The sequence below is a fragment of the Pyrus communis genome, chromosome 14 (assembly GCF_041283825.1).
Source record: "Pyrus communis isolate YQ-2024b chromosome 14, ASM4128382v1, whole genome shotgun sequence".
Lineage (NCBI taxonomy): Eukaryota > Viridiplantae > Streptophyta > Magnoliopsida > Rosales > Rosaceae > Pyrus > Pyrus communis.
This window is the reverse complement of record NC_142578.1, coordinates 23,289,483-23,316,343: the sequence shown is the minus strand read 5'-3', so window position 1 is coordinate 23,316,343 and position 26,861 is coordinate 23,289,483. Positions and strand designations below refer to the sequence as shown.

The window sequence follows — 26,861 nt, the reverse complement described above, 5'->3', positions numbered from 1 at the left end:
AGTGGCCGTAATTACTTAGTAAGTAGACCCGCTAGTTTTTGACACGAAATGAAAATAACGGGTTTCGGATCATTATCAAGTCACCCATTAAGAACAAGTTAATAACGGGTATACACGCAGGTGGGTAACCCATTAAAAAAAAAATTATTTTGATAATTTTAAATTTTAATTACTAAAAGATTTATTATAAAATACAATAACCATATTAATATATACAATATATTCTATATTAATTATATAGTTTTGTATTATTATTCTATATAAGTTTTAAAAAAAATAGTCATTATTTATTTTTATTATGAGAGTTCCTTATTATCATTACTAGGATAAATTTTGCTTAACATGTTGTTGTCCAAAATTAAAATAAACTTGTATAGTATTTGTATAGGCAAGAACTAAGAAGATATACATACAAGTATGAAAAATGTAAAAGAATATATAAACACTCGTGATTCATCATTATTCATCTACGAGTAGCTAATGGTTACACTTACATTATCATTTAGATTTTTAAAATCCTTCAAACCCTCATGAATAATATTTTTTATATGAGGGCAAAATTAATAAAATTAATAATTATTGTAGAAGTGTAAAAAATGTATATTAAAAAAAAAAAAAAAAAAAATATATATATATATATATACAATCACTCATAGTGACAAGCTTTACAACTTTCATGAAGGGGTCAGCTTCGAAATCCAATAGTATAATCCATAAACCTTAAATTTATATTGAACCGTTGATTGTCATTTACGCTTTATTCTTCTTACTAAATTTCATTTTTTTAATTTTCTTTTTTGAAAACATGACCATCTGGCGGATGCAAGAAGATGAACGGTTCAGATCTTTGATATCATGTTTCGATATTTACGGTTAACTGAAATATGAGTAGATGTCTTTAATAGTCTTTCAAAAAACAAAATTTGTTGAGAACAATGAAGCGTAAATGTAAACAACAATCAACAGTTAAATTTTGATCTATGTTTTATATAATTATAGTGGCGAATTTCGAAGTTAAGCTCTTCATGAAAGTTGTAAAGTTTGTCATTACGAGCGTTTATATATTTTTCACACTTCTACATTAATTAAAAAACTATTAAAGACTTTATTTAAATAAAAACCGTAAGATAAATGAGACTAAATCTGTACCGTTAGATTCTATTTCACTTATATTATTAGAACTTTTTTGGACGAAAAAAACCCCTTCTCTATTCCAATATTTTCCAATTTTACCATTTGATCAATTTAGGTAAGCGAAAATATACTTAAAAAGAAAAATGTGTTTTTATGCTTTGGATGTGACAATATGTTATGTATATACTTATTTAATATTATGTTTTTCATTTGATTATTTTTTAGTTTAAAATATATTTTCCTTAACGGGTTAACAGGTTGAGTCATATTACCTGTTAATATTATTGGGTCGATTTCGGGTCGGGCCATTTTACCTGTCTATTTTAACGGATGTTACACGATAAGACCCATTAAGATATTGGGTATGACACGAAAACGACACGACCACATAAAACACAACATGAATGCGGTCTATTTGTAAGCATGCTGAGTTCGTCGCATACAGTATGTTCCTAGTCCAAAGTGTTGTTTGCCTGATTCGCGTCCCTAAATTCTGCACAAGTGAAAGAGGAATCGAAACCCAGATGGATAATAGCGTTAACTGTTTCGGGATTAGTTTTGACGTCCAGTTCGTGAATATAAATCAAAACATTCGAATACAAATTCTAGGAAAACTCATGAAGAACTAGAAGACAACGTCGTTCCTGTGGCGGCAGATAGCCCTTCGAGAAAGAAAATTTCTTGTTGCAAGCAGCGAAACACCAGTTCATCGGAACCACGAAAACCACATCGATCCAGGGGACGCAGTTTATTAGGCTTTGATGGTTGAGCCTGTTGCAAAACGATCAATCTTGTACAAGTTTGAGAAGCGGAAATGGATAATCTTGCAGGTTGAGCTCCAACACAGGTGCGGAAGAAACCAGCGGATATAATGATAATGAACATCTAATGTATTGAGATTTCAAATGTAAACACAAAAGCGCTCGTGGCCTAATGGATAAGGCATTTGACTTCTAATCAAAGGATTGTGGGTTCGAGTCCCACCGAGCGTGCTTCTGTTTTTGTTTTTTTGGGTCAAAGGTGCGAAATTTATTATCAACAAACAACTAAATACAAGAGGTCCAAAACAAGTGAAACACAACAAAAAACAAAAGGACCCAAAGTTACACAACATAGGGCCCAACTTAAGAGGTCCAAAACAAGTGAAACACAACAAAAAACAAAAGGACCCAAAGTTACACAACATAGGGCCCAACACACTAGTTGGAGCTTCTACAGACATCGCCACCGCCTACACATAGCATCATTGCCAGTGCAAACCAACGCCCCGTACCGCCATCAAGCATCCATCTCCCAGAAACGAAGAAGATGGTGGCTCCTACAACCTGCAACAATCACCATGCTGATCGCGACCAGAATACGAAAGAAGCCGGTGGAGAACCCACCGACGACAGTGCCAATAAAGGTGCGAAATTTATTATCAACAAACAACTAAATACAAGAGGTCCAAAACAAGTGAAACACAACAAAAAAACAAAAGGACCCAAAGTTACACAACATAGGGCCCAACACACTAGTTGGAGCTTCTACAGACATCGCCACCGCCTACACATAGCATCATTGCCAGCACAAACCAATGCCCCGTACCGCCATCAAGCATCCATCTCCCAGAAACGAAGAAGATGGTGGCTCCTACAACCTGCAACAATCACCATGCCGATCGCATCCAGAATACGAAAGAAGCTGGTGGAGAACCCACCGACGACAGTGCCAATAAAGGCAAGCAAATGGAAGGTGGTGATGTGTACACCTGAGTAAAAACTCTACGCACCTTCCAAAGAAACCACAGCCGAGTGCTGTGAAGAAAAGAAAAACAGAGTGAAAGGGATAGATAAGAGCCATGGAATTGGAAGGAGAACGGAGGTGAGGGTAGATCGAAAATGGAAAAAGGGTGGAAGAGCAAGGTGGATAGGCAAAGTAGGAAAGAAAGCAAAGGTTACTGCATCAGAAGTGAGGGTAGATCGAAAACGGAAAAAAGGTGGAAGAACAAGGCAGATAGGAAAAGTAGGAAAAGTTAGTCTTATACTTACTTTAAAATAAAACATAAGAACAACGGTTATTGCATCACCAATGTTATATACGTACGTACTTTTATCAGTATTTACGTGTCATTTTATCATTGATTATCGCGCTTCTGAAATCACTGTACATACTTATCTTAAAAAAAAAAATATAGGACTAATTGTTTAACTATATCATCAATGTAATATATATATATATATATATATATACCATTAATGATAAATACGTGCCATTTCATTATTGTCGTATCGTGTTTTTGAAACCATTGTACTTACTTAACTTAAAAGAAAGTATAAGAAAAACGATTTCACTTCGTCATCAATGCAATATACGTATATACCGTTAACAGTAACTGTATGTTGTTTCACTATTGACGTATCACTTATTGTGTGTGATTAAAAAATATAAGTCATTCTGCTTGTTTTGCATTCTTGGTGGGTCCAAACATCCTTTCCAATCAGGTCCAAAATGGCCCAGTTCAAGCCCAACAAGCCGCCTTGGAGCCCAAGTAAATCCATCTTCCCAAACCTTCCTCCGACTGTAAAGCTCGCAAATATTTCTCGAGTTCGCGCGAACAGAGAGTGAGAGAAGGAAAGAGAAAGATGGGGTGGGTGTGGAGGGACGACGAGGATGATGACAACAATTCAACGGCGATTGACATAAATCCTAGATCGGACGGTGATCGATGCTTGACGAGGAAGGTGGTGAAGACGCAGTGCAAGACTGAGGAGGTGGAGCCTGGAAAGTTCGTCAGGAAGTGCGAGAAGACCGAGCAGCTTCTCAGGGACTGCGCCGGCCGGTAAATCCCAATCTCCCTCATTCTCTCTATCGATTTCTCCATTTCCCTAAAACCCAATGACAAATTGGGAATATTTTATCTAGGGTTTCTGTGAATTGTTGGAAATTGCCTGATGGTGTCACTTTGATTTTGTCATATCTATGTTAATTTTTTGGGATTTTTATTTTATTTTATTTTTTAGGGTGTTATTATTGGGCTTATGGCTTAGGATAGAAATTGTTGAGAATCATAATGTTATGATATTTGCTCGATTGTTGTAGGAAATGTTGGTTTTTCTGTAATTTTCATTACAACACGATTCGATATTGAATCCAATTTGTATAGTGTTTATAATTAAGAAAAATATATAGGAAATATGAGACGAGAGATGAGAAAACGCCGCCTCTTGCATTCGTTTATAAATTGTTCGAGTGGACGTGGTTTACAGTTGAGTGAAGTATATATAGCGTGTGGTTAATAAGAGCGTGTTAATAAGAGCGACACATAAGACGTCTGATTAGATTGTATTGATTCTGCATACAGAAAGAGTTGTGGCTTTGATTTGTATTACGTCAGATGAATTGTGAATATAGTTGAAGGTCGTTTTGTGGTTATGCAAAATAGGTTCTTGTTAGAGCATCAGTATCAGTTTCAGCACTTCTTTATGCTATTTGTTCCTTGATAAATTGTTTGAGATTAATTTGAACGATGCCTCGAAAACATCAACAAGTATGCGTGTAGAATTGGTTTAGCAGCTGGTAAAACGTTTTATGCTTGTGCGAAAAAGGTTACATTGACATTAGAGCTGAACACTATAATTGTTTGGTATGGGGCTGAATGTAGTAAAACATTTATAAGCACCATATTTCCGAATGTCTGTAGCAGTCTTTGGGACGTAATTGGAGCTATCTAGTGCTGCAGTGCTTAAAAAAGAACCTTTTTCGTTTTCTTCCCTTGTTTGAGTATGGGCGGTTTATATGTTGCGATAACATTGACCAATGTAGAGCCAATTGCTGAGCACTCTTGCTTTTTGTTAGGCCCGTAGAAGTGGTGCAATCCAACAAAGAGTACACTGAAGATGACGTCACTGAAGAGGTGCTCAAGGGGTCTGCCACCTTTGGGTCATCACAGCACGGAGCATTTGACTTCCCAGGGCTACGCAGTGACATTGAAGACATTGAACGCAACTTTATGGGTGGCCTCAGCCGATTCTTTGAGGCTGCCGAGGAGTTGAAGAGTGGCTTCTTCAGTGCTTTTGGGAACATCTTTGATGAGGGACCTTCCTCCCCACTACCTCCTAGGAGGCGCGAGGTACCCATTGAAGGCCATCATCAGCAGGAAGCTTTTCCTAAAGCAAGTGTTAGCGACGACTCAGGACACGTTGATCTCTCTGGCTTGGCAAGAGATGTGTGAAGCAGAGTTGTCCATTGCCTGTGATAAGTTAAAAGAATGACCACATCGGTTTACCCGTTAGTATCGTATCTTCCCTTTCTACTTAATATAGAGTACAACGTGAAATTTCTCGCGTACAGTAGAGCATTTCCTACGAAGGAATTTTAGCATGAATCCATCATCCTGCCTTACGATGTGAATGCGCCTAGTAATGTTATACGAATCTTATTTGCTGAATGCATTATCTGATCATTTCGTATTGGTTCATGTAAACGCAATCTACGCAATATGTCAATTCTACGTGATACGTCGATGTATCACAGAATTTTCTTGAACCTTATTGCTCTCAACAAAAGAAGTCGTTTTACATCTGGATAGAGAGATTCTTGGTTGTCACCAGTTGTATACAATTATGTGTCTATCTCTTTTATCCCATGCGTAGGGCCGATTTTCTCGATTGGAGACATCCGAGTAGACATTATGCTTTTCTTGTTTCGTTGAATCTTTTCACAATAATTGTGAGAGTAGGATCCTCCGGTTGGTGCCTAGTTAGTAGTTAGTGGCAAGCCTCAAAGTGTTGCATGTACGATATTAAATAGGATCCTCTGTTTTTTGACGAAGTTTCCCACAGCCTACCAAGTACCAACCAGTACGAAAGTCCAAAACACAAGTACACGTAAGCCATGATTGACCAACGAAAGCCGACCACGTTGCCGTGAGTCAAACAGGTTCCTACAACTACGAGGTTTGTCGCAGCAAGTACAATGGGTTAGTGTCTAGTCAAAGTCAAACACAAATTAACATAAAATATGGTCTTTTCTATTTTTTTTATTTATTTGTTTGGCATACAAATTGGTCACTTTCACTTGTTCACGCTTCCTCAACAATTTGCATTGAGAATTTGAGAAAATTGGAATAAACTGGACGACCAATAAAACAAGGAAAGTATGCTTATAGTATAATTGTAATTTGTATGTAATCTTGATTAATTTAGAGTAATTCTATTGGCATTGTTGCATGCGGCTTGACGCCCTGAGTTGGGTAAACAATATGGACCGATTCTTCATGCCACCTGGTAAGTTGGTTGATAGATATCATCCAATTAAAACAATATTACGTACTATAAGTTTTTATTTATAATTCAGATTTACGTGTCATTTTTGGACAATATATGTCACTCAATCAATCACGTGAAAAAAAATACCGTCACTAAATCTTTATCCATATGATGAGGAAATTTAGTAAGTTACCATTATTGGTAGATTTTTATTTTATGAGTTTGTGGCTGGTGAGGCAGGAAAAAGTGGTAATTTAGATTAAATTTTTCTATACACGAAAATAGAAAAAGAAATCTCACCGGCCAGTGGCGGCTGCCGGCGGTGGAGTGGCCAGCCCGCACAATGACGGATGACCAAATCGGCCATAACCCAGCTGTACAGTTGTACAAACCCCCATTGTGGCATGCCGGTCACATCCTACCAATCTTAAACCCTCCAAATGACAAAGATCCCAGCCGTCCATTCCGGTTTTCAAATGGGAAGGTGAAAAGTTTCTCTCTGTTTGAGTCAAAATTGTAAAAAATAAAAAATAAAAAAAAGAAAAAAAAGAAAGAAGGAACGCGTCTTGAAACATTCCAACAGAAAAACCTAACCCTCTCTCTCTCTCTCTCTCTCTCTCTCCATAATTTCCTTCCTTCTTCCTTCGTTCGTGTGCGGATGTGATTATATAACATGGAAAAAAGGTAGAGAGAAAACCATAATACTTTCTCTCACAATCTCAAAAACCGCACAATACGACTGTGTTTTACCGTTCTCTCTCTAATTCTTCTGCTGTTTCTCTCTCTCCATAATCTGAAATCTTCTTCCTTCTTGACGTGGAACTTGTCGACATTTTCAGCCCCAAATATTGGGTTTTGTCCATTTTCCGGTTTCGGTTTCGGTTTCCGGCAGTCGTCTTCTCTATTGGGTATGCATTGGAAGGTTGAATGGTTTTGAGGAAAATTCATGTTCTTTTCTAACTTGTAGAAAGAATTTTGGGCCATTGGGTCCTCCTTTTGGTTAGTTTATTTTGGAGTTTATTTTGGTGTACTTTGAGGCTCTTCCTGGGGTTAAAGATTGCAGCTTTTTCTCCAGAGAACCTCGACGGTACGAGGGAAACAACCTTTGTTTGCGAAGATTGTGATATTTTTCCATTTGTTTGATTCAAATATTTATTGTTCTTAAAGTGATTGGGATTGAGTTGGTTAAATTGGTGGATGGTGCTCCCTTTTTGGTCCTTCCATTTTAATATACATTACCTTTTTGTGAGAAAGAGATGGGATTTTGGCCCTTGTATGATGTGTCTGCATTTAAAATTTTGATGAGAATTTGAGAGATTGATATATATTCCGATGGGAAACAACTGTGTTGGAAACAACTGTGTCGGATCAAGGAAGGATACACTCATCCATTCAGTCTCGAGATCACTCTGGTGGTCGCGATCAACGGACGGTGTTGCCAGTAGAGGAATCAACAGTACTGATGCAACGCCGCATTTGAGTAAGAATCCGTCAGAAGGTCCTCTATACGTTCAAAACAAGGCCCCAGAAGCAGTTAAGATAGCTAAGGGAGACTATAAATCAGTGCAGGCTACAAATCAGAAGGTGAAGGTTCATCCAGACAAGCCTAATGAACCAGCAAAGCCTCAGACACAAAAGGAGGAGACGTTACTTGCGAGGCAAGTAACACTTCAGAAGGCAGAGGGTAAACTAGCACCACCAACAATTCACATGGGAGAGGCTAGACCGGTACAAGCACTAGCGAAAAAGGAAGAGACTAAGCCAGCAGCAGCGGCAAATGCGAAACCCAATAAACCCCATAATGTCAAGAGGGTAGCAAGCGCAGGGCTTCAGGTCGAGTCTGTCTTGCAAACGAAAACAGGGCATTTGAAGGAGTACTACAATTTGGGCCAAAAGCTCGGACATGGGCAGTTTGGGACAACGTTTCTTTGTGTGGAGAAAGCAACCGGAAAGGAGTATGCTTGTAAATCCATTGCAAAAAGGAAACTCCAGACTACAGAAGATGTGGAGGATGTGAGGAGAGAAATTCAGATTATGCATCACTTGGCAGGGAATCAAAATGTAATTGCGATTAAATCAGCGTATGAGGATGCTGTTGCGGTTCATGTTGTCATGGAATTATGTGCTGGGGGTGAGCTTTTCGATAGGATTATCAAGCGAGGGCATTACACCGAAAGAAAGGCAGCTCAACTGACAAGGACTATAGTTGGAGTTATAGAAGCCTGCCATTCTTTGGGTGTCATGCATCGTGATCTTAAGCCGGAGAACTTTCTTTTTGTCAACGAGGAGGAGGATTCATCACTTAAGGCTATCGATTTTGGACTATCAATATTCTTCAAGCCAGGTATGTCTTACGATTTGTCTTTTTTCTCACCTACTGATCCATCTTATTTTCATTGTTTTTCTTTCAATCCATCTCAGTTCCACTTATGATTTTGTTTACTGTTAACTTAGATCATTTTAAAATCGATACCCTTTGACATTTCGGTAACTTATCACGCGAAACACCAATCAGATTGGTATTAGTATCTGAATGATGTCAAGCACGTCTTGTTACGTATATAATATCTCCTCTGTCAAAAACCATTTCCAGTTCTCTCAATTATTTAGTTGACTTTTAGGTAATTTTCTGGTGCTACGTACAAACGTTCTCTGTCTTTTCTATTACTGATGCAATTAATTTACAGGGGCTATATTCGGTGATGTGGTTGGAAGCCCCTATTATGTTGCACCGGAAGTCCTGCGCAAGCGTTATGGTCCAGAAGCAGATGTTTGGAGTGCTGGTGTTATCATTTACATTCTCTTAAGTGGGGTGCCTCCATTTTGGGGTGGTAAGAGTTCTAATCTGTCTAGTACTGGATTTTTCTTCTCCCTGTCTCGAATGTGTATAATTTCGCAAAGCACTCTTGCTTTTCCCCCTCTTCTTATTCTTTTTTTTTTTCATTTCAAACAGAAACTGAGCAAGAGATATTTGAAGAGGTGCTTCACGGTGATCTTGATTTCTCATCGGATCCCTGGCCTAGTATTTCTGAAAGTGCCAAAGATCTCGTTCAGAGAATGCTCGTTAGAAACCCAAAAAAGCGGCTAACTGCTCATCAAGTTCTGTGTAAGTTTATATAATTGTAGATATCATTAAGAAAGTGACACTGTAGTCCCCTTGTCAATAGTATGCTTGACGCACGCATTCGCTCTTCATTTTGCGTATTCAGTTGTATTTCTCTTATAATCAGATCCTCCCTGTGATACGTTTAACTTAGAATGTAGAATGAATTGTACCACTGAATCCATCATCGATTAAAATTAAACTTCAGGGGGGTGAAACTTTTATAAGCGAAAAAATTGATTTCGTTCTGTTGGAAGATGCCACCAGCATTCCAAACCAATAATGTATGTTCTGATTTCTTGCAGGCCACCCATGGGTTCAGGTTGATGGAGTGGCTCCAGACAAGCCTCTTGATTCCGCTGTTTTAAGTCGCTTGAAGCAGTTTTCTGCAATGAACAAAATTAAGAAAATGGCTCTAAGAGTACGTCTTGCAATTACTTTTTATACTTAAAACTTCATGAACCTTTGTGTGAATACTCTCCTCTAAATCGACTTTATTGTGTGCAGGTCATTGCAGAGAACCTCTCGGAAGAAGAAATTGCCGGTTTAAAAGAAATGTTCAAGATGATAGATACCGACAACAGCGGTCAAATTACTTTTGATGAACTCAGAGATGGACTCAAAAGATTTGGAGCTAATCTAAATGAGTCTGAAATATATGATCTTATGAAAGCTGTAAGTATTATGTCACCGATTATCCTTCCAAACTGAATGATGCCACCACCTTTAGGTCTCCGAAACCTTTGAGGACTTATCCCTTACTATTCTCTCATTTAGTTGTTCTCATACGAACATTACTTGTTCTGAATTGCAGGCGGACGTTGACAATAGTGGCACAATTGACTACGGAGAGTTTATAGCTGCAACATTGCATCTAAACAAAATAGAGAAAGAAGATCATTTATTTGCCGCTTTCTCATATTTTGACAAGGACGGTAGTGGCTACATCACACAAGATGAACTTGAACAAGCCTGCGAGGAGTTTGGCATTGTCGATGTTCACTTGGAAGAACTGATCCGAGAAGTCGATCAGGACAATGTAAGTACATGAAGAGTTCTCAAATCATAGGGCTGGTGCTAAAAAGAAAATGGCAAGTTGTTAAAGTACTTACCATACGTGTTTGTTTTTTTTTTTCAGGACGGGCGAATAGACTACAACGAGTTCGTCGCCATGATGAAGAAAGGCAATGCAGATTTTGATAAGAAGGGGCTTCACACCAGTGCCCTTGGCGTGGGATTTAGGGAGGCACTATCTGTTTGTTAACAGTGGTAGAGCGAGGCATTTTTCTTAATTGGCTCCATTTTTCCTTCCACAACCTGTGAATTTCTGCAGCTTTTCGAGATTTACAGATCAGAATTAAGGTCTTTGGTAAATATGAATTTAATTAATTAGTTTTCAATTCACTAATTTGTATCAAAACAGACTATCTTCTGATAGAGAAAACTGACTGTACATAAACACAATAACCTTCAATTTTCTGGGTATATGTGTTATTTTTATTTTCTCAACGGTTTTTACTTAATCAAATAGGAAGGTAAGGCTCCCAACTCAGTTCAACTCAGGGTTGTATATAGCCTTTTCAATTAGGGTGTTTGGAAGCATTCAAACACAGAACGCGCGACGTCAGTAGTGAGGTGAATGTTCTTAATCGCTTGATACGATTTCATTTTTGTTTTCTTTGTAGAATATATTTTCCCACTACATATAGTTTTTGCGTATATGTTTATGTGACTATTTGAATCATGCATTTTATTCAGACTGAGAGAACTGTTTGAGAGAATTCTAAGTGTCTTTTCCTTCTTCATAGATTTTTCTTATATAAGATTTGGGTTACTTGGACGCTACGCCCAACTATTTTTCATCATCAAGGAACTTAACTAATTAATAAGATACTAGATATTGGCCCAGTGTGATAAAATCTAGGCGAAAGAGAAAGAGTACAACGTATTAAGAGTCATGGATATGATGTTGAATGCGTTTAATGTTGCCTTGTTAAAGCGGTTTCATCTAATTGTCGTAATTGAAAGACTTCAAATGATCTTATACAGTCTACAGAAAATTGAATTCAGAGAACTTGTTGAGATTCTTAATTGGCCATAGAACCGGTGCAGAAAGCCCGACACATCCTATTCCTAGTCATCTCCAAACTCGTGCACATCGTACAAAAATCAGAGTTTGTGGTGAAACGCCATCGAATAATTTTTCTTAATTTTTTAAGAAAAATTAAAACAAATTAAAACCAATTGCTTTAACTATTTTGTTGTCGAATTTTTTTATTAAAAACAATATTATTATCATAAACTAAATTAAGAGGATGAGAGAGTGAAAGTTTGGACCTATGACGCAGTAGTTGAATGAAAAACCCTTTATTTTCTAGGACAATCTATCACTTATTATTGTCGATTTAGATCATAGGTAGGGATGGAAAAAGCCTCAAGAATTTGGGTATCCGATGATATCCAACCCTAATGGGGTGGTTATGGAGGACAATAAACGATTATAGTGTGAGTTTGGAGAATGCTTTAAAAGCCCGATTTAGATATGGAGCAATATGGTATTGCCATCCCTTGACCAGAACCTGACCCGATTATATACTTATATTAAATCATCAATACAATTCTTTTAAATTATGTTTGTGAGTCATCTTTATTGATCTTGTAGCGTCTCATATTTCCTTACTATTACAAGGGTGGATCTCTTTAAAAAATTATTTACTTTGTTATTAGCTTTTAGGTTTAATGCTAGCCGATTATTGATTAACATGTTTTGCATAATCAAAATTTAAAGATAAACTTTTCATGATAGGCGGGTTGTTGGGTGCTGATTTAGAGATACCTTCCCCTGCAGAGGTAGGGGTGGGGTATCCCCGTTTAAAAAGAATGGTTATGAATGCGGTTATTGGGAAAAAAGTTACCAACAAAGGCGGGGATGGAGGTGGCACCCCCGACCCCATCCCGCCCCGTTGCCATCCCTAATCATAGATAAAAGGAAGAATTAGTAGCAATATGGCATATACCTACCATTCATCCCAAGATTAACATAGTGAACAATCTAAACTGTGTTCTAAATCTGTGTAGGCAAAAAGTATTCTAGTACAAGGTAGGCAGATGTCTGCACCGATAACGGGAGGCCGAACGTCAGTCTGCCCCGACGACACTCCTGATCTCTTACTATTTTCAGTGCAGATATCCGCTCCTAAAACGGTTGCACAAATTAAATGATCAAGAAAACACAAATTACAAAGCTATTTGATCCACCAACGTTCAGTCTCCGCTCCACCTGAGAACCTGCAATCTATTTCCAACCACAACTTTAATGTACGTGACATGATAAAAGCTCGATCACCAGCTCAAAAGTAGACATGCAAGTCTTGTTGGTGCCACAAATTTCGAGCCTCACATTTCTTGATTTCAATATTTTTAGAACAAATGATATAGCGTTTGCGGAAATTATGGGATTGTTTAGGCGGGGCATTCAAGATATAAGACATATACCAAAGTGGGGCATTCAACTTATTGATTAATTTTGCACAAAAAGTCTTTGTATAGATCACCATATATGTACACTTCCATTTCCGAAAAGTAGTCGACATGAATTCTTTGAATCTAACCGGGGTGGTGACGATGAGATTAGATTTAAGATAGGTCACAAGTTCGATATATAGAATAGAAATACTGTTAAGATTTTTTTTTATTAATTTCAACTTGGAACCTCTTTCAACATTAGAAAGATAAATATCAGTAGATCAAAATCTAGTTGATAAGTGTTCTCAATTTAAGACTGAAAAAACGAAGATGAGGAAGAAATAATCGAGTGCTTAAAATTCAAGTATCCTTTCAAATAAGAATGATAATGCCTCACATACATGGCTTGGCTATAGGAGAAAATGATGCTTTGGGATGCAAAGGGGATGTCGATGTTGTAGTGGCCCCGGGGGCCGGGAGCCAATACATAAAGTCGTAGAAAACTTGCAGTTTAGACTACAAACAACTAATGAACTTTAAATTATGAGGCAAAGGCCAATGATGAGTCAATTTTTGGCCCCCGGGGCCATCCTTGTGAAATTTTTTGATCCTCTTTTTGTTTTGTTTTGGTTTCTTCTTCTTGTTTGTTTTTCCTTGAGATTGCACATGTTGGCATACCTTTTCTTTTATAAGCTTAAAATTATTTTGGATTTTTGAAAGATTTTTTGTGACCATGATTTTATCTCACCAAAAAAGTTTAGATGGAATATTCTTGTTCCTTCACTTTTTCTTTTCTTTTCTTACCAACCTTGGCGTTTTTAAATTGGATGCACTTGAGATTGTGAGTATACCCTAGCGCTAGTGGTGAACGTGACCGATCTCCCCCTAAACTTTATGTTACCGAAAAAAAATTGGATGCACCTTCATCAAACCATTTTTGTAAAACTTAACAATGGTTGGTTCCTTATAACTTATGAATTATGAAACAGAGATGGAAAATAACTCATTAAAAATAAGAAATAAAAAATTATGATCGCGTGTCAAAATGTGATCTATTTATAATGTGGAATGACAAATTCTTTGGTAGAAGTCAAATATTTTCCTTTCTAAAAAATTGATGCTTATTTGATTAATTAAATTATGAACACGATCAAAAGGAACTGATTTTATTGTTAGGGGAGATTTGAGAGATGTCAAATGTTGGAAGGGTGTTTGATAGTCGTCCTCAGTGTTTACAATATTTACGAAATTGTCGATATTTTCGTCATAACATCCAAAAAATCAATGATCGATATGGAAATGGGGGGTGAAACGCAAACTTCACCCACTGTCGACGAGATATAAGAAAATCAATGAATATTGGGATGATATTTTTGTTGAGAAATTTTCTCTAATTTTGACTAAATTTGAATCAATTGATATACCCACACCATTGCAAATTTCCATCGAAGACAGTCGATATATGCATCGATATTTTCATAAATTTGTGTCATGTTATGTCCACTTATATCGATATTTAAACATTTGTCGTATTCGATCAGTATCAATTGTAATAGTATTATCTTTCAGCTAAGTTAAGACAAATGTCACTAAACCAAATAATAATTAAAGCGATGCTACCTTCAGTTTGCTATGGTGAAGTAGTTTTTTTTTTTTTTTTTTTTTTTGTCTTAACAAACGATATTATCTACACTAAGGGGATGTGGGAATTAACTAATTCTCACAATGAGTTAGCAATAAAGTGGTTTAAATTCATCTTTGATAAGAATCGAACCTAAAATTCCTTATTTACAAGTGAATTATAAAATAAGTTCCCCTTTTAATTAAAAATTAAAACTAATAAATTGTCAATAATGGAATTGCATGAAAGAATGGCATTGACGGCCAAGAGGGCAAAGTGCCAAATCACAAATGAAGAGTACACTTGAGAATCCAGCCTAGCCGTTGAATGCAACGCACCACCTGCAAAATCCCAAATGGACGGCTGAGATTGTCTGGTGAGTTCAAAGCAACCGTAGGATGGCCATCTCTCACGCACGTCGTTACAGCTCACGCGCGGTTGGTGGACGTGGTGGGGTGTCCAGGTTGGCCTAACGTGAGACCAATCATGTTGCGCGGTCTCACCACGTCAGCGGGAAAGACAGCAACACCACCTGTGAACCCCACACCCAATAAAAACACAGTCCCAAACGTTCTCCAACAGTAGCCTCCTCCGGCTGTTTTCGATCATTTGTTAACTTGTTGTTTGACCATTTTGCCCCTTACAGTTTATTCCATTGGATTATGCTGCCTGACCATTTTACCCTTTTGCTTGTTTTTGGTTGCTAAATTTTTTTTTATTAAAATAAAAATTCAGTTAGTAGCTTCACTACGGTAGTCCATATTTTCGGAGATTGGTAAGACTCAGAGAGGCATCTCAGCCTTCCTTTAAGGGCCATCGTGAGATTCACCAACGTCAAAAATCGAACAGATAACGTGTTGTGTGCAATACGGGTTTGAAATTCATCCTCACTACTAGGTCATCCCATGCTATGTTTGATTAATCTCCACTTAGTGGATAGTAATTAATTAATTTTTTTGTTAATATTAATATATATTCATCAGATTATCTATCACACCCACTAATTGAATGAGATTGACAATGAAATAAGAAATTTCCCTGATTAATTAGTCAAATTAATTGAGTAATGGTCTTGATCGTCCTTGTAAAGTGTGGAAGATTTGGGTCATGGTGAGGATAGTCTACACAATCATGTAACATTTTAATTAGGCTTTTAATTATTGATAAATTATATTTTGTACCCTTGTAGTTTAGGACAAACTATAAAGGCGCCCTTGTAATTTGGTTCATGTTTTTTAGAAATTGACACCTTACTACCCTGGAAGTGACAAATGGTTATACTATTGATTCTTTAATTTCGCTGTACTAGTTCCAGAACTGTATGTCCAAACCAAAACTGAACTGGCGACTATCAATTGGAACCAATCTCAGAAAAAGAATTAATAACAAAAGAATGTTGGTGCTGTAGTGGTTTGGTGCCAAACACTCAATGTAAGAAGTTTAGGGTTTGAATTCTCAAGACTCATACTTTTAAGTTTTGACACATTTTCCATAATTTATGTCAGTTCAACTGAATCCACGACTGAAGATTTTGGAAATATGTTCAACGATTGCACGCCCAGCTTGTGTGGTACGTAACTAAACCGAAATGATTGGAAACCAAAGACTATGTAACAATTCAATCATGGACGGAATCAATGAAGGTTCACATGCCCACACTCAAGTAATTTGTTTTTTAAAATTGCAGTTATAAAATATACACGCGTTATCTTTGAAGTAAATATAATATCTAATATCCAACATATCTTCATACTACTTCACTCCATATCAAATATTATATAAGCAAAAGTGCTCTTATTCTATCATTCAAACCGACGAACCCCTCTCCCCCATCTCTCTGTAGTAATATTTTTCTCATCACTTTGCCACTTTCCACTATTAGTCTGAAATTTTTGTAACATTGAGATTGTGATACATCATCATTTGAAATTACCCCTATTATCATGTTGGGTATAAGCCATTCTATAATAAGGTCTTCTTAGTTGTTTTTCGGATTGCCCCCACTAGGAGAAATTTCTAGCTTCTTCTCTGGATTCAAATAGTGAACAAACCAAAATTCTTGCAAAATTCGGTTGGTTTTTGAAGAATACTAGTCGTCCACCAAGAATTTCTAGTTTAGTAACTACCAACCTAGTTGAATAGAAGTCTATCATGTTTCCAAGTATTCAATAACCGGAAATCCTCAAAATATTCGACTCTTATCTACCGAATATAGTTTTAGTAGCTAACAACATCATAACTCGTCACAATCTAGAGTGCCATCGTCTTTCTTGGTGAGGAAAATCACAAGATTGGGAAATTTTACAATATTGGGTGGTGTAGGCAATAGTACTAGCCTAATCGAAATTGACAATATCCTTCCAAATGAGGTGTCACTGTGCATATTTGACATAAAAAATATTTCCAACAAAAATGTTATGTGCTAATTGGATTTGAAATCTTTATGATTACGAGTCAATTTTATTTCTTATTAGTTTAATGGTGGGTCCCTTATTCAGTTGGAACATATCTTTTTTCAGTCGTATACATTTCTTTTTATTAAAAATGAAAATTCTGGACCATTTAGTATTATAGTTTGGTAGTATCTTTTCACTTGTAAGTGAGAGATCTTATGTTTGATTCACACCAAAGGGGAATTTGAATTACATTATTATTAGCTCATTGTGAGACATAATTCACTCCCCCACCCCTATAGTATAAAAAATATTGTTTGTTCAAAAAAAAAAAAAATGAAAATTTCAATAACTGAGGATAAATAAGGTCACTTATACTCATAAGTCAAACCGATGTCTTTTCACCTGAAAAATATATTTTCGTCTAGCCAAGTATCATAAATAACATCTCACTTGCATATACGTAAATTCTCGTTGTTTATAACCGATTCAACGGTCGTAAACTTTTTCCTCTTTAGAAATCAAATTTTCCCTCCAAAACTCAAAACTACTTTTCCATAAATGGTAAAAAAAAAAATCCTTAAAATTTTGCAAAAAAAAAAATCCACAATTTGCCATAACCTCATTAGAGAGTCAGTGTACCGGAAAAACGGCCCGGTAACACCAAATGTTATAATACAATTAGTTGGACACTTAAACAACCGGGTCGTATTCTCAACACACTAAAAAATATCTTATTAGATAGGAGAGAAACATCCTAATGTGGATTTTCTTACCTTAACAAGAATAACTCTTGATGCCATCCAACTTTTTCACATACCAATCAGGTGAAAGACCCCTTTCCTTCAGAATTCAAAAACTTGCTAGTAACTTCCATAGTGGCAGTTTAGTCATTTTGCTACTATTTCCTATCTCTATCCACTTCATTGACAGTCCTCTCTCTCTCTCTCTCCCCCACCCCCGCCCCCCCTTCCCTCTCGGATTTCTCGAACCAAACCAGAGCGTGCGTCACCAACTCCCTCCATAGCTTTCAAGTTCCAACCATCAGAAGCACTTAACCATCACAAAGTGCTTCTAATCCAAAAGCACAATCAATATATTCCTATACTCTCTGCTTTGCTCTGTTCCTATCTTCCTCTATCATAATTCAGTCGTAGAATTTTGCTTCCATTGCTCTTTGGTCTCGCTATCAATCACTCTTTCAAGTGCTTATTTAAGTCGTTTAATCCCAAATTCAAAAACCCAAGTTCGGGAACTGCCTGGTAATCTCTGTAAGTTCTTATTTTCTGTGATCTTTAGTGATTGTACCTTAAATTCTTAACCTTTGAATTGCTTATTTTGTTGCGTTTCTGCGTTTTCTTTGTTTCTGTTGCTTACCCTGTTCTTGGTATTTTTGATAACTTTGCATATGTTGATGATTTGATAAAAATGTTAGTGCACAAGAACTAAATCCATGAGCCTCAGAGTGTTGTTTTTAATACTTAATTCGTGAAAAACACTCTAGTGACAATCTTAGTTGATTAATTATATAATTTGTTTATTTGGTTAGACTGGTTAGACTGGTTTTCTGAGCCGCGTGTTTGCTATGAAAGGCTTGGTGGGAATGGGGATTTTGTAAACGTGATGGAGTGTTGAGTGTAAAATGGTTAGCTTCTATTGCTGTGCAGATGTTTGTTTTTTAAACGAATTTCGCGGAACTGTTGGAATGTTGAGGATTATGTGTTGTGGGTTAGAATGATATACATTGTGGTCTCAGAATTATCAAGCGTTTCATGACTGAAATGATGGGAATTCTTTCCCAGTTGGCTATGTTAGAATCATTTCATCATATAAAATTTCATGGTGTTTTTGGTTTGTAGTTTGTCGTGCTACAAATTGTGCTTTACATTTCTCTTTTGGATGGAGGGGTAAAGCCAGCCAATTAGAAAAATGAATGTCTCGAGGGTATCTCCTCATCTTGTTCTTTGGCACATTGGGAAGTAGCAGAATAAACTCTCACCTTTTGAGAACCTGAAAAGATGTTCGTTTGGGAGTGTTTTTGTAGAAGATTTTTGTATTTTAAAAGTTTCATCAAAGGCTCTGAGTGATTCTCGCTTGCAAGTGCTTTTATTTTCATTGAAAGCACTTTTAAAGTTTTGCCACACACTATGGAAGTGATTTTGGCACTCCGGAAAATGATAGGAATTGTTATGACATTGAGTTCTTCTGGGGAGGGTAGGATACTCAACCATTCATGTACGTTGCCTGCCTGTCTATGTAGAATTCTGGATGTCTTAGTATTGTTATTTCATACCCTTGTTATGTTTTACTGGTATAAAGTTATATCATTCATGTTAATCAAAATGGTATTAAAGATAAGATATTTTGGTGTTTTTTTTCCTCTATTTTTCTGTGTCATTGTTCGATATTATTATTAGTTGTGTGATTTTACTGGACTAAGCCAAATGTTAATCTCTTTCATAGTAGAACTATTGTTTGACTCTGCTTACTTTGCATTTCATTTCATGAAGTATTTCATAAATGGAGTCTGAAAATGGGGTTACATTCGAGGATGAGAGTTGTGTTATTGAGGAAAAACATGTAGATGTATCAGTACCGGATTTGGGCAAAAAGGGCAAGAATGCTGATGGTAATATAGAAGTTCCTGCTGTGAACGGAATATCTGAACCTGTGACAAAAGATGAAGGCATTAACTCTTCTGAAGTTGCGGTTGCAGCCATTCCATCTGGTAAAAATTCAAAAACTACAAAGGTACTGCATGCCAGAATTCCTTGTCGTTTTGAACTAGTTCTCTTATCAATTTCATGACACACATGTACGAATGCTCATTTCTACTTTATATTGTCTTTTCAGAATCCTCATGCTCCGAACAATGGTCTGTCAAAGAGCAAACCGGCCAAGGATAAACCTATTGTGAAAGGCGCAACTCCATTCCTGCATAAGGAGAGGGCAACACTTTCTCAGAGTCCTTCTTTTCCAGCAAGAGGATCTCGTACAGATCCTATGAAGAAGAGCATTGATGTGTACCCAGTGAAAACAGAAGTTAAACACGCCCGAGGAAATGCAACCAAGGCTGAGGCTCCCATTTCAGTTTCTCGTCTGAATAATCCAACTAGGCGTGCATCCACAGGAGTTCATTCAAAGGATGGGAACTCCACTGGTGGAGCTTCCATTAAGAGGACTTCTTTAGCATCAATACCCAGCATTAGATCCTCTCCAGTAAGACATTTTCAAGTTTTTGCTTCTGTATTTTACTCCTCTTATTATCTTTCTTAAATGTAGCTAATGCCCGCTCTTAATTGCATCAGCCTGGCAAGTCTGGTTCTGTGGATACATCCGCCAATAGCCCATCTGATGTGATCCGGTAGGTTACAACCGCAATTCAGTACACGGGTTTACTTAACCTTTATATTTTTGGTTCAAACATTACAGATCGTTGTACTGTTTACTTATGTGTAATCTGTGCATAGGAAAAAATTACTCCACTGAAAGTTAATTCTGCTTAATGATATTGATTAGTCATTTTATGATGTTTTGTGTGATAACAGATCAGTTGATCAAAGTTTAAATGCTGTAAAAACAACTCTGCCAATCAAAGAGGATGATGATGCTCACTCCGTTGCTTCGTATGCCTCATATCCTAGAGCACTATTGCTTCTCATCTCTTAGTCTTTACTGCCAGTATCTGAATTATTTATTTGTTGTACTGATACTTACATGAATTCTGTATTATATCAAAAGTACTACACCTAGTGGCCGGAGGATCAGCGCTTCTGGGTTTTCCTTCAGGTTGGAAGAACGTGCTGAAAAACGGAAGGAGGTTGGTAAAACATACCTCTAGTTTCTGATCAAGTTACCACTATTTTCAAAAGCTTGAAATATCAGGATGTGAGCCAGAAATTGTTCGAAAACACTCCCTCGTGGGTCTCAATCCACCATTAGAGTGCTGCAATTGCATCCTCCCAATATATGGAATTCAACTTATTGGGAGGATCCAATTGCATTTTGGATGCAGGATCTCCTGCTCAATTACCGTGATAAAGTTTTCAGTTCATATCACTAACGAACCTTATTCATCGTTCATCAGTTTTTTACAAAGCTAGAAGAGAAGACACAGGCTAAGGAAGAAGAAAAAAACAACTCACAAGCAAAATCAAAGGTGTGCAGACTAGTTTACAGCACTCTGACGATTATACTTTTGTTGTTCATGTATTGACTTGTTTATTTCTAATTTCTGTTTCATATATTCAGTTTCAGTGTATTCATTATATTTTCCATATATTTATTCTGCAGGAAAGTCAGGAAGCAGAGATCAAGCGACTAAGGAAGAGCCTGATGTTTAAGGCAGCGCCCATGCCAAGTTTCTATAAAGAGCCTCCTCCGAAAGTTGAACTCAAGAAGGTAAGTCTTAGACTCTTCTCCCATCTCTGCTTCATGTTTACTTTTGTGTAGCAACATTGTATGTGACTCTTCTCCACCAATCAATTCAGATTCCAACCACACGGCCAAAATCTCCGAAGCTTGGAAGGAACAAGAGCTCCATTTCTTCACCGAACAATTCTTCAGAAGTTGCTGGGGTGTCTCTTAGCCCACGTCTGAATCGAGAACTGAATAATTCAAAGAAGGGATTAAAGACTAAAAGCGAAAAGGACGTCATAGATCCAAAGAAGCCAGTTAAAAAGTCTCAAACTAGGCTTCATTCTCAGGAAACTGCTGCTACCAAAACCGAAGCAAAGGGTACCGAAGAAGAAACACACGACCAGAAAGCGTGCACTGGAAAAACTGAAGAAGCTCAGGACCAATCAGGGCATCTTTCCAAATTCAAAGATGAGATAGAGCCTGAAGCGAGTGATCGCCAGATCAAAGAACCAGTCCTCGGTGCACCTATCCCCGAGATCATGCCCCATGAAGTTTCGGTTGGAGTTTAACGACGTACTTGTGATGCCGATGCATTGTTCATATGGTCTTGAAAGGTTTAAGTTGCATATTGCTGTGAATATGGAACCCTCGTGGGATTACTCATGAAAGTCGTTTATTGATATCTTTAAAGGTCAAATGTAGTTTGTTTGTTCTTTCAGTCATCAAATTACTGTGGAAGCTTGAAGACAGTAATGCTGTCTTCAGTGATCTATGGATTATGAGTCTTTCATTTATAATTGATGATTTCTTTTTTTCCCTACATATCAAAAGGCTAGCAACTTGGAGCGATTTTTCTTGAGTACTTGTAGACACTCGGTGACAATACGTATATAACAATTAGATCCAATGGTTTAAATTAGTGATCAATGACTCTTGGATCAAATCCAAAATGGTCAAATATGTGTCGATTCTTAGTGCTTGCAAGTCATAAGCACTCAAGAAAAATAACCTGAAACAATTTTTCGGGTTATTGTTTCTCCCCACTTTCCCAATTTGCATTAAACACCATGTCTAAGAATTAGGATTACAGCCACTTAGTATCACGAACCTACGGTATTTTTCTTTACTTTTTCATGTTATTGTTTCAATTCCCGCCAAAGGCGAATTTGAACCACATTATTGTTAGCCCACTATAAGGCTAAACTCACCCGCCTCACTCCCTCTAATGTAGATTATCAAAGGAAAAAAAAAAGAACTAGGATTACATATAGGCCTTTTACCTTGGAAGCCATTCTTAAGACACTGCAAGTTTCTTGAACCAGTGATAAAAGCTCATCAGGAAATGAACAAGCTCAAAATCCTCTATGAAACACAACAAAATTGGTGGGGGATTTGAGTTCCCACCATATCGTGCTAAGTCACACAATGGGCCGACACTAGGTATCAAACTCAAACAAAAATATTATACATTCTCGTTATCCATGTTAATCGAACCTTAGACTTTTCATGGACAAGTATTACTACTCCGTAGTACTAGTCAGAGATGATGCTGTTGGATAAGAAACATTCACCGCAATCAAAATACGCACAACATAAAAAGCCTATACACTCACATTAGCACGCGTGCGTAAGGAGAGGCTAGTTAGAGATGAATGATGCAAATATATGTTGATAATAAGCAAATGTTATCTGAAACATCCAAATCCAAGCTGAAATATAAAGTGTTGAATCATTTGCATCAACCTCCAACCATAAGTAAACAAATCCTCAATGCCTATCTTCATTAACATTCGAAGTGCTCCTCTTTTATATTGCCTGGTTTTCGCAACATGAAAGGACAGACATGTCTCGCATTCAAGGGTATACCCAACAAATTCTAAATAATGCGTAAATAACAAAAACGCATATAAAATTTTCTTCCCTGCATAAATTTTTCTTGCAGCCTCTTAACGGTTGGCCTTGGCAACTCTTTCAATCTCATCCTTCTTCTTGATTGCATAACTGCACATAAAACACCACCAATCGTCAGCAAAGAAACAAAGAATCAAGGGAAAGGAATAAAATCAGACTGCGTAACTCAAATGGAAAATAAAGAGACAATAAAAAAAACTTCGGAGAAAATAACATGTAATAGGCAAATAAGCGCAGTACCTGTTCGAGGAACCTTTGGCAGCATTAATAAGCTCATCAGCCAAACACTCGGCAATAGTTTTGACGTTCCTGAAAGCAGACTCACGAGCCCCGGTTGTGAGGAGATAGATAGCCTGATTCACACGCCTCAAAGGCGAGATATCCACAGCCTGACGCCTAACAACTCCAGCAGATCCAATACGAGTTGCATCTTCACGTGGACCACTGATTGGCACGAAGAAGACATACAACATGAGAGAGAAAAAAAACAAATATACAGAATTGAAAAGAAGAAGAAAGGTCATATCCATCGTAATCCCAACAGATAAAAATCAACATGTAATCAGGAAAACTATACTAAGGGGCACATGAGCTTCTCCTTAAGCATCAAACAAGGGGCAAAGCAGAGGTCAATTATTACTATGAGGAAGATTGTGTGTGTACCTGTTAACAACAGCATCAACAATAACTTGGATTGGGTTCAGATCAGTTAGCAAATGAATAATTTCCATCGCGTGCCTAACAATCCTGACAGCCATGAGTTTCTTTCCATTGTTTCTGCCGTGCATCATGAGTGAGTTAGTAAGCCTCTCCACAATAGGGCACTGAGCTTTCCTGAATCGCTTGACCGAGTATCTCCCAGCAGTGTGAGGTACATAAGTTGCATGCTTGGAAGGTGCAACTCCAACATAATCCGCCAGTGAAATGTCACTGACCTACAAGTCGCAATTCACATTATAATTAGCAGACGTCAGATGTTCGAAAAAAATGAAATTCATCATATACATAACAAAAGACCTAGTCGACATTTAAAAAAAAACAATTTGACACATGATTACCAATTAATCGATAGCATGGAGGCCACACAGATGTCTAAAATTTCTAAAAAGCAAGAGAACAACCAACAAGGAAATGCACAACAAACACAGATCCTCCACGGTTAACCAACCATCTGTCCACTCTGAAGAATTATCTAATATCACAGAGTATATCGAATTCGACAACAAACCTAATGTACCTCTAAATATACGCGATCAATAATAACAGTCCAGCTAAACTTATTGTTACGAAATTCAACCACATTCATCAAATTCATCATAGATTATGGAAAACAAGGGTACGAAATTTAAGCGAAAAATCCAGAAACCTGGACATCATCGAAGCTCCAGCGATTGAAGAGCTTCACGTCATAGTGCGCCAGCGTTGGTTCCAATACAGGAGCAGCAACATCCGCAGCGGCCATGGTTTCTGTATAACCGCAATTCAAGCCACAAAAGTTAGAAAATCTCAATGCTCCAAACCCTAGTTGATTAAAACACCTTCATCCAGCAGATGAGATTACAGAAATTTGATGACTATTTGACAATGCCTGCCTCAAATCTTCCAAATTTTGAACAAATAAATTAATTACGGGGCTTAATTCTCAATAAAACAATAACATAACGAAGCATTAATAATAATAATAATAATAATTAAGAAGTTCATAGGAAGTAGCAGATTCCATGACACTGACCTGGAGGCTGGAGTTTCAGACGAGGGTGAGAGAGCTTGGAGAAGACAATAAAACGGCGCAGGGTACAAGTGTTTAATGTACTAGGGTTTAAGTGCTGGGGTTACTATTTTACCCTTGGCTATTGTATATATTTCACTTCTTTTTAGTTAATTTCCTAAAAAAAAATTCACACAAGTGAGACTTTTCGGTGTACCAGAACACAAGCCTCAAGGCAATACACAAGTGTCCATTCATATTATAAGTTTATAACAAGTAAGCTACATTTTGCACTCCGTATTCAATACCTGATAGAACTATTCAATACGAATCGGTGTTGACAATACTGTGTATTAAATAGGCATCGGTTAAATTAATTCGACTCTATTTATTTTATACACCTCATACCCGCTAACTTATACGTCCCAAAACTTTTGTATAATTTAGTCGGGTTCAAGCTTAAACAAAGACACGCTCTTTGTTTCTACTTACTACGCATCGTTTGCAACCTGATGACGGCAATGGCAAAAACGAATACTTGATTAGCTATACCAGCGATTCCACCTAGGGGTGGGCAAACGGGGCCCCGGACCGACCCGTCTAATTATAATCAACGGTCGAGATTAAATGATAACCTATCATCTAATTTGAACTGTTAATTTGTAACCTAGGTTTCCAAATTAGTTTCAGTTTCAGTCTCACTCTCTCACTCACTCCCACGCCCACCTCTCCACTGTCACTCCCTCGACTCCGACGACATCCCAGAGAATGCCCATAACCACCACCGCAACCAACATAACGGCACCACCACCACCCATTCAGCCATCCTCCGACCTTGACGACATCCGTTACTTAGCCGGCTACTATCTACTTCTCCGAATTTTATTTTTGTTGATGTGGAGGATCAGTAGCATGAATAATATGATTGATTAGAGACAATATCTTTAGGTGGGAGTAATTTGATGAATGCATGAACATATAGGTGAAGAAATTGTGGATCTGTTTGGATGGGAATGGGATTTGGGATTTGAGATTTTGGATTTGTGTTGGGATTTGGAGTGTTTGGTTTTTGATTGAAATTTGGGATTGGGATTGAGATCGGGATTTCAATCTGAGTAGGCAATTTTGAATGTAATTGGAATTTGGATCAAGAATAAGAACTGCGTGCGTTTTTCAGATTTGGGGGGGGGGGGGGGGGGGGGGGGGGGGTTGGGTTTTAATTTTTAATTTTTATTCTTCTAGTTTTGATTCAAGTAGTCTCCCTGTGGTTTTCAAACTTATGGCCATCGTTTTGATTCAAGTAGTCTCCTTGCATTTTGATTTCATGGAAATTCCTCTTCTCAGCTTTTACTCTGTATCCACTTTGTGCAGACATTTTTGGTGTGGCAGCTGAGTTTTTCTGCCCTTCTCTTGGGGAAAACAAACACACTCAATCAGATCAGATTATTCATTGTTGGCTGTATACTCGTAGGCTCGTAGCTACAGGTGTAGCAGCGGCTGTTTCAACTTTCAAGGTACCTTGGCAACGGCTGTTTATTCTCTCAGTGGAAGAGTCCTTGGTGGACTTCCTTCAGAGTGATACCATTACCAGGCATGTAAGATAAACTCCTAAGTGGTATTAGCATTGCCATTTCTTATGAGATTAATTTTAAAGTAAAATATTAAAATTATATGGAGCAGGAGTGATGCAATTCTTTGTGGTATATCCAGGGTAAAACTGGAGTATTAGCTTTAGCATTGCCACTTCGTCTTTTTTTTTTTTTCTTTTGGATTTAATGTATCGAACGATGTTGGACTTTGTATTTGGATTTCAATCTGTGCAAATGTGAATCTGTTGGGGCCTGGGAATGAATTTGAACTTGTGCAAATGTGAATGAGTGATTGTGAATTTGCAAGGGCTAGGAATGTGCAAATGTGA

The 26,861-nt window shown here is 37.4% G+C and overlaps 4 protein-coding genes and 1 non-coding gene across 6 annotated transcripts; 4 read left to right on the top strand and 1 right to left on the bottom strand.

Annotated features, from left to right (window-relative positions):
• The first annotated feature begins 2,053 nt into the window (after positions 1-2,053).
• Positions 2,054-2,126, top strand: TRNAR-UCU (transfer RNA arginine (anticodon UCU)). The gene has a single exon. It is a non-coding gene; the product is annotated as a tRNA-Arg (tRNA).
• A 1,585-nt stretch (positions 2,127-3,711) lies between these two features.
• LOC137713616 (fra a 1-associated protein) lies at positions 3,712-5,585 on the top strand. Its single transcript, XM_068452936.2, has 2 exons — positions 3,712-3,955; positions 4,972-5,585. The coding sequence occupies exons 1-2, from the start codon at positions 3,759-3,761 to the stop codon at positions 5,345-5,347; spliced, it is 573 nt and encodes a 190-aa protein (XP_068309037.1). The 5' UTR covers positions 3,712-3,758; the 3' UTR covers positions 5,348-5,585.
• Positions 5,586-7,043: 1,458 nt separating this feature from the next.
• LOC137713291 (calcium-dependent protein kinase 26) lies at positions 7,044-10,993 on the top strand. Its single transcript, XM_068452579.2, has 7 exons — positions 7,044-8,727; positions 9,071-9,214; positions 9,337-9,489; positions 9,792-9,907; positions 9,994-10,161; positions 10,301-10,525; positions 10,625-10,993. Exons 1-7 carry the CDS (start codon positions 7,716-7,718, stop codon positions 10,748-10,750), a joined length of 1,944 nt encoding a protein of 647 aa, XP_068308680.2. The 5' UTR covers positions 7,044-7,715; the 3' UTR covers positions 10,751-10,993.
• Positions 10,994-17,868: 6,875 nt separating this feature from the next.
• LOC137713292 (protein WVD2-like 4) lies at positions 17,869-22,146 on the top strand. 2 transcript variants are annotated; one of them, XM_068452581.2, is made up of 9 exons: positions 17,869-18,236; positions 19,476-19,716; positions 19,819-20,184; positions 20,274-20,329; positions 20,514-20,591; positions 20,707-20,785; positions 21,053-21,124; positions 21,259-21,366; positions 21,456-22,146. In XM_068452581.2, the coding sequence occupies exons 2-9, from the start codon at positions 19,486-19,488 to the stop codon at positions 21,891-21,893; spliced, it is 1,428 nt and encodes a 475-aa protein (XP_068308682.2). In that variant the 5' UTR covers positions 17,869-18,236; positions 19,476-19,485; the 3' UTR covers positions 21,894-22,146. The 2 variants fall into 2 exon arrangements, with proteins under 2 accessions (XP_068308682.2, XP_088540748.1); XM_088684622.1 differs by having other exon boundaries at positions 17,901-18,227.
• Positions 22,147-22,977: 831 nt separating this feature from the next.
• On the bottom strand, positions 22,978-25,101 carry LOC137712890 (small ribosomal subunit protein uS7). The gene is made up of 5 exons (XM_068452075.2): positions 24,968-25,101; positions 24,602-24,702; positions 23,899-24,170; positions 23,476-23,679; positions 22,978-23,325 (listed from the first exon to the last, which is right to left on the bottom strand). Exons 2-5 carry the CDS (start codon positions 24,695-24,697, stop codon positions 23,271-23,273), a joined length of 627 nt encoding a protein of 208 aa, XP_068308176.1. The 5' UTR covers positions 24,698-24,702; positions 24,968-25,101; the 3' UTR covers positions 22,978-23,270.
• Between the last annotated feature and the right edge of the window lie 1,760 nt (positions 25,102-26,861).

What these genes read in the sequence shown, in the direction of transcription:
- LOC137713616 (XM_068452936.2), top strand. Translation starts at nt 3,759, where the DNA reads ATGGGGTGGGTGTGGAGGGACGACGAGGATGATGACAACAATTCAACG. An exon ending in CTCAGGGACTGCGCCGGCCG is followed by an intron (nt 3,956 to 4,971) that starts GTAAATCCCAAT and finishes GCTTTTTGTTAG; the next exon opens with GCCCGTAGAAGTGGTGCAAT.
- LOC137713291 (XM_068452579.2), top strand. Translation starts at nt 7,716, where the DNA reads ATGGGAAACAACTGTGTTGGAAACAACTGTGTCGGATCAAGGAAGGAT. An exon ending in AACTGCTCATCAAGTTCTGT is followed by an intron (nt 9,490 to 9,791) that starts GTAAGTTTATAT and finishes GATTTCTTGCAG; the next exon opens with GCCACCCATGGGTTCAGGTT. An exon ending in GAGAAGTCGATCAGGACAAT is followed by an intron (nt 10,526 to 10,624) that starts GTAAGTACATGA and finishes TTTTTTTTTCAG; the next exon opens with GACGGGCGAATAGACTACAA.
- LOC137713292 (XM_068452581.2), top strand. Translation starts at nt 19,486, where the DNA reads ATGGAGTCTGAAAATGGGGTTACATTCGAGGATGAGAGTTGTGTTATT. An exon ending in AAAATTCAAAAACTACAAAG is followed by an intron (nt 19,717 to 19,818) that starts GTACTGCATGCC and finishes TTGTCTTTTCAG; the next exon opens with AATCCTCATGCTCCGAACAA. An exon ending in CGAAAGTTGAACTCAAGAAG is followed by an intron (nt 21,367 to 21,455) that starts GTAAGTCTTAGA and finishes CAATCAATTCAG; the next exon opens with ATTCCAACCACACGGCCAAA.
- LOC137712890 (XM_068452075.2), bottom strand. Translation starts at nt 24,697, where the DNA reads ATGGCCGCTGCGGATGTTGCTGCTCCTGTATTGGAACCAACGCTGGCG. An exon ending in GTTGATGCTGTTGTTAACAG is followed by an intron (nt 23,680 to 23,898) that starts GTACACACACAA and finishes CGTGCCAATCAG; the next exon opens with TGGTCCACGTGAAGATGCAA. An exon ending in GCCAAAGGTTCCTCGAACAG is followed by an intron (nt 23,326 to 23,475) that starts GTACTGCGCTTA and finishes TTTTATGTGCAG; the next exon opens with TTATGCAATCAAGAAGAAGG.